Here is a 10,607-nt window from a genome sequence, read left to right on the forward strand (position 1 = left end):
CCAGCCGTCCTTGCCTGTTTGTAGTTGTTCATGGAAGAATTCATTATAGTTTCAAAGGCACTAATCCCGGTCACAGAGCGAACTACCACCTCCTGCCTGGAGATGGTTCTCTCAGTCAAGCCTGAGCCCGTTGCCAGGAGCAAGGGGAAGCTCCCGGCGCTCCCGGATGCGCTCCTTTCCTTCCGTGGCCAAGGTCTTGCAGGACACCTCACTACGTGGTGTCACTACTCAGTGTCACCTCACTACGTGGACTTCAGATCCGCTTTGTGGCACTGGTACAAAGCTGTGTACACGAGTCTCTTCAATAACCTCACTCCATTTGCCTTTCTGCTCAAGTTGTCTCAGCAGCAGACGGCAAAGCAGAGGAACCCCACAGGCTGCTGCTGCTCAGCAGGTGTGCATTGGCCCTGCTCAGATTGCAAAACAAGAGCACAACCGAAAAGAAAAAGCCGTAACCTACTCAGGTAAGCACGCAACAAGGAAATAATTACCAAAAAGGATAATAAAGAAGCAGTGCCTAGTATTCATTTGTCACTCAGTTGCTGCACTAGCGCACAGTGACCCCACAGTGCTACTTGGACCAAAGCCCAGGCGACACGGTCACCCACATCTTCGGGGTGAATGCACAGGCACTCGGGAAGCGAGCCCACGAGCTGCCCTGCCGTCACCCGCGGGTCACCCACCACCCACCGGGGCCCGCCGTGGGGAGCCGGCCCTCCCCGGCACAGGGAGCGCTCCGGGGCCGCGGGGATGGCGGGGCCGGGGCGGCGGCGGGCGGGCCCGTGGGAAGGAGGAGGAGGAGGAGGAGGAGAAGGAGGAGGAAGAAGAGGCGGAAGCGGCGGCGGGCGATGGCCGGGGCGCTGCTGCGCGGGGTGCGGCGCTTCCCCTGGCTGTGCAACGTGCTGCTCTACGGGGGGCTGTTCGCGGCGGGGGACGCGGCGCAGCAGCTGCTGCGGGGACAGCCGCCCGACTGGGCGCAGACGCGCCGCGTGGCGCTGGTGGCCCTGGCCTTCCACGGCAACTTCAGCTACGTGTGGCTGCGGGCGCTGGAGCGGGCGCTGCCCGGCCGCCGCCCGCCCGCCGTGCTGGGCAAGGTGCTCTGCGATCAGCTGCTGGGCGCGCCCGTCGCCGTGCTCGCCTTCTACACGGGTGAGTGCCGGGGGCTCCCCCGCAGAGCCCCTCGCATCCGCCGGCCGCGGCCCCGCACCGCGACCCGCGCCTGCCTCGGGCAGCGGGACCGGCATCCGCCCCACGGGCCCGGCGGGTGCGGACCCCCTGACGCCCGGCGCCGCTGCCCGGGCGCGGCCGGGGGGCTCTGCAGACCCCGGCAGCTCCCCCGAGCATGCCCGCGGGCTGAACCGCCCGTGGCACTTCGGAGCTTTCCAGGAGGGGTGCTGGACCGAAGGAGGCCCGCCCCGAGCTCGGTCGGGCGCGTAGCTTTTAATCAGCAGCAAAGAATAGAAAGCGCCTTATACGGATTGCAGCATCCATGTCTGTTTGAACTGCTGTGCGCAGTTCTCAGCGTCAGCTGTCTCATTTTCCAAAACACAGGTGTAAATGTCACGAAATGCTGTCGTTCAGTGAACCAGCTTCTGCTGTGACAGTCTATAGAAATAAAGCATGCTAATCTCAAAAACTAACAAGTAACAAGATACTTTAAAGAAGTCTAGTATATATTTCGGAAATAAACTTGAGGGAATAAGAAAATTAATAGGTGAAACTAATGTAATTAAATGCTCTCATTTAACTTAATGTATTAGCCAGTAAGACAGGTCCTCTTTCTATCTGGGATTGGGAGATCTGTGTTCTGTCACTCTGACAGGGAAAATACCCAATTTGTGATTGAAGAGAAGTGAAGTAAAAAAAGAAGTCAAACACCAGATACTTCCTCTCAAGATCTTAGCTACTTCACAACTTAAGCTGAAAATTGCCCAAGGGCCAGAAGGATCTGAAGGACCAGAAAAGGGCTAGTAAAAGTCCCTGAATTTGGTAGCAGTAAAACAGTGTATCCATTGGGGGATACTGATAACCCCAAGGCATGGAAAGATCCCAGAGTCAGACTAAGGAGCTTGTGTGCTAAATGCTTTATTCTCTCTCTCATGGGTGCAAAAGGTGCTGTTATCCTCTCTGTTCCACCACTACGCCAGGGGTGTGTGGTATGGCAGAGAAACAGATGCACAACAGCTGTACACCCAGTAAATCCCAGCTGATCCCGGGTGTCAGTGCTGGGCGTCAGGTCAATAGATGAGGAAATTGGATGAACCACTATTAGGCAGTCAGAATGGTATTTTGATAACAATATCAGCTTTTCTTTCCAAGATATTATAATGGATTTTGAGAAGGGTCTGGGATGTCACTGAAAAGTGTGAACATTTCATTTTTGTTGCATTTTTTTTCTGATTGTTGTAAATATTTTACCACTAGGTATGAGCATCCTTCAGAGGAAAGAGGACATCTTCTCAGACTGTAAAAAGAAATTTTGGAATACATATAAGGTGAGGCAAACTTTGGTTATCTCACAGCTAAACAACAACAACAAAAAGGATAATATTTCTTTCTCTGACACTCTTTTTTTACTCTTTCTTTCTTCCTTTCGCTCCATTATTTGATTGTGTCTAGGAAGCTTTAAGTACCAGCAGTCACATGAAGTCAAGGCAGTTTGGGTTAGGCAGTGCTGCCAGATGGGTGAAATTATGCCATTTAAAAAAATGAAATGTACAGTGTTTATATATGTAACACTTGCAAGCTCTGTTTGAATGACAGCCCTACAATACAACATTGATTCAGGGTTTTTTTATCTTTTGTCTTAAGAACTACCCACACACCAGTGTTTAGTTAGTGATACTATTGACACTTGTACACCTATTAAAATAATTAATTACAGAGACACTTTCTAGGAGAATCATTTTTAGCCTGTACTTTTCAGTGACAATCTTCTTACTTTCAGAAACAAGCCCCCTTGTTTTAAGAGGGCTTTGCTATAAACAGCTGGCTTTGATTTGCATTTCTGCATACACAAGACAAAATTATCCATGCTACCTCAGAGCTGAGCAAGCTCAAAATGTTGAAGGTTTCTCAGATGCAAGAAGAATGATGAATGGATTAGCAGGGAAAAAAAAGTAACAGGAGAAGTATGTGATTGCAATGTGAATTTCTCTTCATGTTGTAGAACTGTATAGGTAGGATGGAAAAGGATTATTTTTATTCCTATGGAAGATGATTCTAAAAGCAGTGCCCACTATAGCCTATCAAAACATAAGGTTTCTATCAGCCTTATGTTCTATGAGTAAATTATCCATTGATTTTTCTAAATATACCTTGCGTGTATGAGTAAGTAGAAGGAGCATTGCAAGTGTGAAATAAATAGTGTTCAGTGGTATTTTTCATTAATGGCTGAAACAAATGTTCACATGTTTAAACATTTGTTCACCCAGCTGGTAAATGCGTTATTGTGTCTGGTGTCAGATGTCTGTGAAGAATTAACTGTGCTTAAGGTTTTGTATTTAAAATGAGTTAGAATAATGTGTTTGAAAAGCTCAGAGCATAGAGGCTCATGAAGATGATTAGAAGTCTAATGTGGCAACCTCTAGGTTAAGCAACTCCATTTGTAATTGAACAGCTTTTATTAACTTTACTCAAATATGTTTCAGTCATCACAGATTGTGGAAAAAATGAATCTTGGTGGTTGAAATCCATAAGAATAACAAATGATTCGTTTTCCTTTCAGACAGGACTGATGTACTGGCCCTTTGTGCAGGTGAGTTCTCAGGGTGGCTCTGTGAGCCTTTCCCTGCCGTAGAACCCAGGATCCTCTCCTACCCACACTGTGTCTGACCCCAGGAGGAGCAGTGCAGTTGTTGGTGGGTAACAGTGCCTGGAGCACTAACTGAGCTCTCTCTCCTCCCCACACAGCTGTCAAACTTCATTCTGATCCCAGTTCACCTGAGAACAGCTTACACTGGGCTCTGTGGCTTTGCCTGGGCTTCCTTCATTTGCTTTTCCCAGCAGAGTGGAGATGGCACAGCAAAGTCAGCGTTCTTGTGGCTCCAAGGAGAGAAGGTCAATGCAGATGAAGAATCATCAGACAAATAAGAACTTTAGTTCTGAACACATTCTAAATTGCTAAACTTTGTGAAAGTCAGTAAATTACACTGCAGCCTCATGTTGTGTTTAAAATAAGCAGTTATTTCAACATTTGGTGGTTAGTATAAGCAGTGGAACAGTTTGTCTTTGTGCCTGTTTATTTTTCATAAAAGAGGCCAGTTGTATATTGACATTTAATTATTTTCATGCTGTCAGCGCATCTCATCTGGAAACAACTGACTTACAGGGCAATGTAAGCATTTGTACATCGTGTCAGACTGCCTCACTGGGGAGAAATATTACCTGTAATTTAATTTTCAAGCAACTTGTAATTGCTAAAAAAAGGAGAATAGAACATTAAATCATCAGTTGTTGGACTTGACAATTGTTATCAATGCAAGATTACTTTGCAGAACAAAATTTAATGGATTCCATATCTAAAAGGTGGCATTGAATTTGTTTCATTGAGAGGAAACAAAAGTGCTGTGTTTGTAAAGCCCACATTTCTATGGGGCCAACTTGTTTTGTTCTACATGAAAATTCATATAGGAAATGAATTATTTCATAGACTATACAAACCTGGACTATATTTGTAGATGTTTTATCTTAGCTGGAAGCATAAAGATTACTTTGGTTGTAGCTCTTTGGAGTGGGAGCTGCCCATTGACCCTTGGGGTCAGTCAAGCAGCTCCTGCATGGTGGAACCCCCCCGAGCACTGCAGGGAGCTCTGGTTCTGTGTGCAGCCCCTGCTTCCTCTGCTCCTCAAGGGCCATGGGAGTCTTGACTCCTCTACTCTTTTCAGCTGTTTCATCATGCTGAAGATATCATTAAAATTTTGATGAAAAAGAACACGGGAAGGAAGGTAGCATGAATGGCAGAATCCAGCTATATATATAGCAGGAACTTTTTTCCTCAGATAGCTTTTAAACATTCCTATTCTTAGAAGACACTGGATAATTATACATAAGAGATTAGGAGAGGCTGAAAATTAATTATGGATTTGCTTTGTCAGCTTGAGGGTCAGGTCTGGATACGGGTATTTTTTCAATGTTCATATGTATCTCAAAAGAGGAACTGTGCAAATTTCTATGGTGGCACTAAGTTGAAATGAGACCAGTAAAGGAGCCCTTGCTATATTAGAATGGGATTTTATGCCTTGAAGTTACTAAACTGTAAGCTTGAAAGAGTATCTGATTTAATGGGTCTGATTCTAAAGAGAAGACTCATCCCTCTGTTACAACAATAATAAACCCCTTTGAGGAATGTCTGAATTCCTCAGCCTTGTCTAAAGAGTGTACCAAAGCCTGCTTAGGCTATAAATATCCATTCTTTTGGCCAGCAGCTGTACTACTTAATATATTGCTAACAATTATTTGTCACTGTAGGAGCCCTGTGCTGCTTGGCTGAGAAAGGAAAAGGGATCATGCAAGCACTACCCAATCTATTTCAGGTAAAATCAACTTGTTTAGCATAACCCAGTGCTTAAGAGTGATGCAAAGTGCCCACATGGCTTTGACCAGAGGACTGCAGCACTGAGAGGAGGGTAGAAGGCAGGGGCCTGGCAGGTAGAGGCAGGTAGAAGGCTGCCACAGCCTGCTCTGCTGGCAGGCAGGGGGAGGAGGTGCCTTCCCTCTCAGGATGGACAAGTCACTGCAATTCCATCTTCGGCTGCACAGACAGATGTGGAAGAGCCCACCTGCCTACAGCCTCAAGGTGGAATTAATTCAAATTGACTTTTGACACCTTTGGCATGGACATCTCCAGCTGGGCCAGCTGGTTTAGCTGTGTGTGTTGAAATGTGCACTGAAGGGCCCATTTCTGCCCCTCTGTGACATGGAGGCTCAGATGAGTGGCTGCTGTGTCAATAGCTTCCTTGTAGATACTTAGATTTGGTGAGTTCAATTCCCCTGCTGGATGTTGCTGCATGAATCACCAAGTGTGAATTGAGCAGTCCTGATGCTGGACATCCCAGGAGGAGTAGGAATGCACAGAGGAACTAACTGAATTTTGTCTGTCTGATTAAAAAATGAGCAAACAGATGCTTCAGACAGCTATAGCTATTCAACTGCTCTTGTGTGTATAAAGTCCTCAGGATAAAGAAGCAATTTCAGTAGTGGTTTTTTTTCCTGTTGATATTTTTGGGATCAGACTGCTAATCTAAAGTTATTTTATTTAATAAGAGCTAAAAGTTTCAGGTGAGGTGTGCTAATTAAGTATTTAAGTATTTAACTTTTTTTTTTTACAGATGCTATTTATTTTTATTTCTGCTTGTGCCTTAAGTGTTTAATGATTAATAGCGTTAACTTGGAGAAGGCAACAGGAAAATAATGCCATTGTTGGTTTGCTGTAAGCAGTATGTGATATTTTGCTGTAACTCAGAGCAAAAAATCTTTCTTCATGGGTGTGGTAGGTGAAGCTGAATTTCCGGATGAATCAAGAATTTATAACTCATGATCTGTATAATGCTGATGCCTTTTTTCATCAGGACTAACTAATAAATGAAAGATCCATCTTTTATTTTAATGGCTTAGAAGCTTATACAAGCTGTGCTTTATTGCTCTTGCTTTGTGCTACCAGATTTTGCTTGGGAATTTGAGCTAAATCCTGTTTTGTCTTCAAGTTTCTCTGGCTGGGGAGTTCAGGATTTCTCTCCATCTTTTATTACTTGAAGTACAGTTCTTTCATGTAATGGAAGCCTGTGGCTCTTATATTTCAGTAGACTTTAGATCCTGCATAATCCTTTCACTTCCTCCATTTCTTTTTGGCATTTGACAGCTAAGTAACACAAATCCCTTTTCACATCAAAAAATTTGTATTTTTTTCCTTTTAATTGTGAGCACTGATTGGTCTGACAAACATTTCAGACCCACAAAATGCAAAATAATGAAGCTGCGTTGGGACAATTTCTCAGTGTGCATAAATTTATGGACCTTCGAAAGATTTTCTTCCTCTGACAGTTTAGTCTGAGGACTTAATCCCTTAGTTGTTAGAGCCTTCATTATTCCTTGATACCTTTTTGGCTTAGAAGATTAATTTCACAGGATAACAGAATGGCTGAGGTTGGAAAGGACGTCTGTATGTCCATCCCAGGTCACCTGGCCCAACCCTATTTGACACATATGTAAACTTTTGTTTGCTTCTTCTAATAACTAAATAACTTCCTGGGGGAATAAAAAAAAAGAAATAAGAAAACAATGGGCAACATTTATCCTAATATCTCTCTGCTACCCTTTCAAAACAGTCATAAGGGCTTTATGACTATTTCCAGGAATTGCACTGATCTTACTGCCAGCTGAACACGCAGATTTCCACAACCAGCAGGATGAACAGAATTTTACATCACAGAGGTGCTCAGGAAGGAGCAACACACTGCCAGTAGCTATTAGGCATGCTTTCAGGTGATATTTTTATGTCATGGATCCTCTCTAAGAGCAAATGGGATGAGCAGACATTTATCTCAGTTCCAGCTCCATGTTATTCTGGATGGCTGTGGAAATGTGGAGTCTGAATTTGATAAAATGAGAATTCCAAAATCTATTTTTCTACTGCAAATCTTTTATGTAAATGAACCTTCTGTGCTTACTAGTATGCTAAATACATCCTTCTTGGAAAATTCACCAGAAGGCCTCTGTCTTTTTCACACCAGAAGCACCCACCCAGTAACACAGCATAAAATAACCAGTTCCTGCTGCAGCGAAGGTGAAATTGCCTCTAGTCTGTTACCATATCTGATATGTTGAGCTCTCTTTATAGAACAACCTTTGGAATCTATGCAGCTTCAGCCTTCCAATTATCTGCTGTAAGTGCCAGTGCTTCCTGCTTGTGCTGCTGCCTCTACTGCTAGTGCCAATCCAGTGAGATGTGCAAGAAATACTTGAATTTTACTAAAATAATGAATTTCAAGTTGACTGAAATTGTCTATGTTTTTGCAAAGGCTTAATAAACATTAAATGCTGTTCTTTGGCTCTGTCTATCTTTAACTCATATGTATATAAACAAAGCCAGATCATATGTAAAGTTCTTATGGGATCTTCATGGACCATATGCAGCAAAAAGCTCAATTTGATGTCACAGACCTTAACATAGCAGCAGAGTAAAAACTAAGGAGGGATTATTCACTGCCTTTAGAGTTTAGCTACACACATTAAGTGGACTTTTATTAAAAAGATGCAAGATTTTGATATAAAGTATTGCTTTCAATAATTAATATATTTGCAGGAGGAATGGAGGATTTCAGGTAGGAAAAATATATAAACAACTTTTCTGGAGAACAGAGGTTAGAAATGGGGTCCTTGCTGAAGTCTTTAGCTCCTAGCTCAGGACTTAGCTTGTGTGGGATACTCTTGGGAAGGAAATGGTTCAGAAGATTTGAGGCTGAAGGGAGTAATATATTCCACAACTGGAAGAGAGACACCATCTCCATTCCCTGCTGTAACTTCTTATATATTTAGAATGAGGAGGAAGCTTTATGGAAAGAGTTCAAGTTGAAAAATTCTGTTTCACAGACTTCAAGGCCAACAGGGAGAAAAAGCATCACTCAGTCTGAATCCTTGGGTAATGCGAAGCAAAGAGTTCTTCCTGAATCAAACCAGTGATGTTGACTCCAATGCCATCTTCTAGGAACTTATCCAAACACTTCAAGTGACAGAGGATTCTGTGTCTCAAAGAAATTATTTATGTATTCTTATGAAGTTTTATTACCTACCCACATCAATCTAGCCTTAACATTCTAGTAAAATGTTACTCCCCTTCTGACAAGGTTTAAAGACTAGGTACAGCAGGCAAAGCCTTCTGTGTGCATGTAGTGTAAGCAGAATTTTTGTTTACTCCTTGGATAAACTGTAATAGCTTTAGCTCTGTTAGCCCTTTGCTATGTCATTCTTGAAGCTCGTTTGCAAAACGCTTTTTGCTGTGCAACCTCTAATTTGAAATGTAGACAGTAATGCTGTATTAATCCCAGTGACTTTCACATATGCCTCAGATAATATTTTTTCTATCTCTGCCTAATATTCCTGTTCTAAACCAGCCAAGGACTTTCGGTCCTCTCCTAATGTCCAAGTTGCACTAAGAACTCACTGCACTTGCTAAGCCCACAATGTCTGAAGTTACTGTAATCCATGTTAAACAAGAACAAAGAATGCAGATTACATGTCTGTATGTGTTGCATAAATTTATCAACATCACCCACCCTAATAAACACTGCCTTCCCTTTGTTTGCCGTTTATTAATTTATTGTGGTCATGCCTAAAAATCTTGTACCTTGTATCCAGATAGAAAAACAGTTTAGTGCAAGGAATATTGCAGAATGTATCATTCCCTGCTCTGCAACACCAGTAGCAATTACACCTTTTTGTGCTGAAAGAAATCTTGGGCTTGGAAAAGTCTAATGAGGTGTGGAGTAGGGTCAGAAAAGACATTGTCAAGGACAGCTCTGCTGTAGCAGCAGGTACACGAGAGAGCTTCAGGAACTGAAGAATGGGTGGTTCTGTTTGCTGTGTTCAGGGAAAACCAGTCATGAAGTGGGGCTGTAAAACAACAGGGGGAAAATGACAGCAGGTGATGGTGCACACACTTGGGGGGTTGTGATGGAACAGGGACGCCTATGCTAATGCTCCCCTCTGCCAGAAGACCTTAAAAATGGGATATTGGTAAGTCACCCTTTCCATTTTACACCCTCAAGACTGACAGAATCAGAGAGAGCAGGAGGGAGCATGGATATGTACCCTGGTAGGTAGTTCTGTCACCAGAGACACTGGGACAATGGGAACTGGCTGGGAATGAGAACTGTTCCCCATTTCTGTCACTGTGCTTTATCCAGTTACAACAGAACCCAAATGCACAAGCACCCAGATGGCTGTGATAAATACAGGGTTTGGCCCATATGGACTCAAACCATGCACACAAAGTTCTGCAGCACATGAGATCCTTTATCTGTGGAGGAAGTGTCAGCTTCATTCTGAATTGTGTGTCCTTTTACAGGGTGTAACTTGGTGGCAGAGTAATTTAAGTTACAACTCTTCCATGGAATTAATATCTTACTGTAGCTAACAGGTGCACTTAGTGTGTGCATACATAAGAACAAACTCTCATTGTTTTGTTTTGTTTTTTTATTTGACAGGTTAACAGCTTTCCTCTCATTGCTGAAATATTTGGGAAAGAAAATACGAATTTTGATGATTCCTTTTTCCACCTCTAGTTGTTTGTTTTTTCCTGTTCTATGATGGCCTGGAGAAATCTACCTCTGAGAGACTGGTGCCCTGTGGTATTCTTGTTTTGCCATTGCTTATACCTCTCTGGGAATTAAAACCAACCTTTACTCACCTGCTAAGGGTGTCCAGCTGCTTCCATTTCATGCATCACATACTTTTACATCCAAAATGTAACAAGGATGTTAACTGCAGCTGATTAGCCATGACATGCCAATGACACTGAAGGATTTTTTATTAGTTCTGTATCTAGTTCAGAGTGGTCATCAGACAGTAATGAATTATTATGTGTTCATAACTATGCCCAATACATCACG

At 43.1% G+C, this 10,607-nt stretch overlaps 1 protein-coding gene across 4 annotated transcripts; it reads left to right on the forward strand.

Annotated features, from left to right (window-relative positions):
* Positions 1–12: 12 nt before the first annotated feature.
* Positions 13–8,042, forward strand: MPV17L (MPV17 mitochondrial inner membrane protein like). Of its 4 annotated transcripts, none has more exons than XM_038151110.1 (4): positions 13–464; positions 2,425–2,495; positions 3,728–3,757; positions 3,913–8,042. In XM_038151110.1, the coding sequence occupies exons 1-4, from the start codon at positions 167–169 to the stop codon at positions 4,090–4,092; spliced, it is 579 nt and encodes a 192-aa protein (XP_038007038.1). In that variant the 5' UTR covers positions 13–166; the 3' UTR covers positions 4,093–8,042. The 4 variants fall into 4 exon arrangements, with proteins under 4 accessions (XP_038007038.1, XP_038007040.1, XP_038007039.1 ...); XM_038151109.1 differs by lacking the exon at positions 13–464 and adding an exon at positions 802–1,149; XM_038151112.1 differs by lacking the exon at positions 3,728–3,757.
* Positions 8,043–10,607: the final 2,565 nt, after the last annotated feature.

Source organism: Motacilla alba, chromosome 14, assembly GCF_015832195.1.
Source record: "Motacilla alba alba isolate MOTALB_02 chromosome 14, Motacilla_alba_V1.0_pri, whole genome shotgun sequence".
Lineage (NCBI taxonomy): Eukaryota > Metazoa > Chordata > Aves > Passeriformes > Motacillidae > Motacilla > Motacilla alba.

Coding starts and splice junctions, on each gene's coding strand:
- MPV17L (XM_038151109.1), top strand. CDS start 849: ATGGCCGGGGCGCTGCTGCGCGGGGTGCGGCGCTTCCCCTGGCTGTGC. Junction 2,496..3,727: donor AATTTTGGAATACATATAAG/GTGAGGCAAACT, acceptor TTTTCCTTTCAG/ACAGGACTGATGTACTGGCC. Junction 3,758..3,912: donor TGTACTGGCCCTTTGTGCAG/GTGAGTTCTCAG, acceptor CTCCCCACACAG/CTGTCAAACTTCATTCTGAT.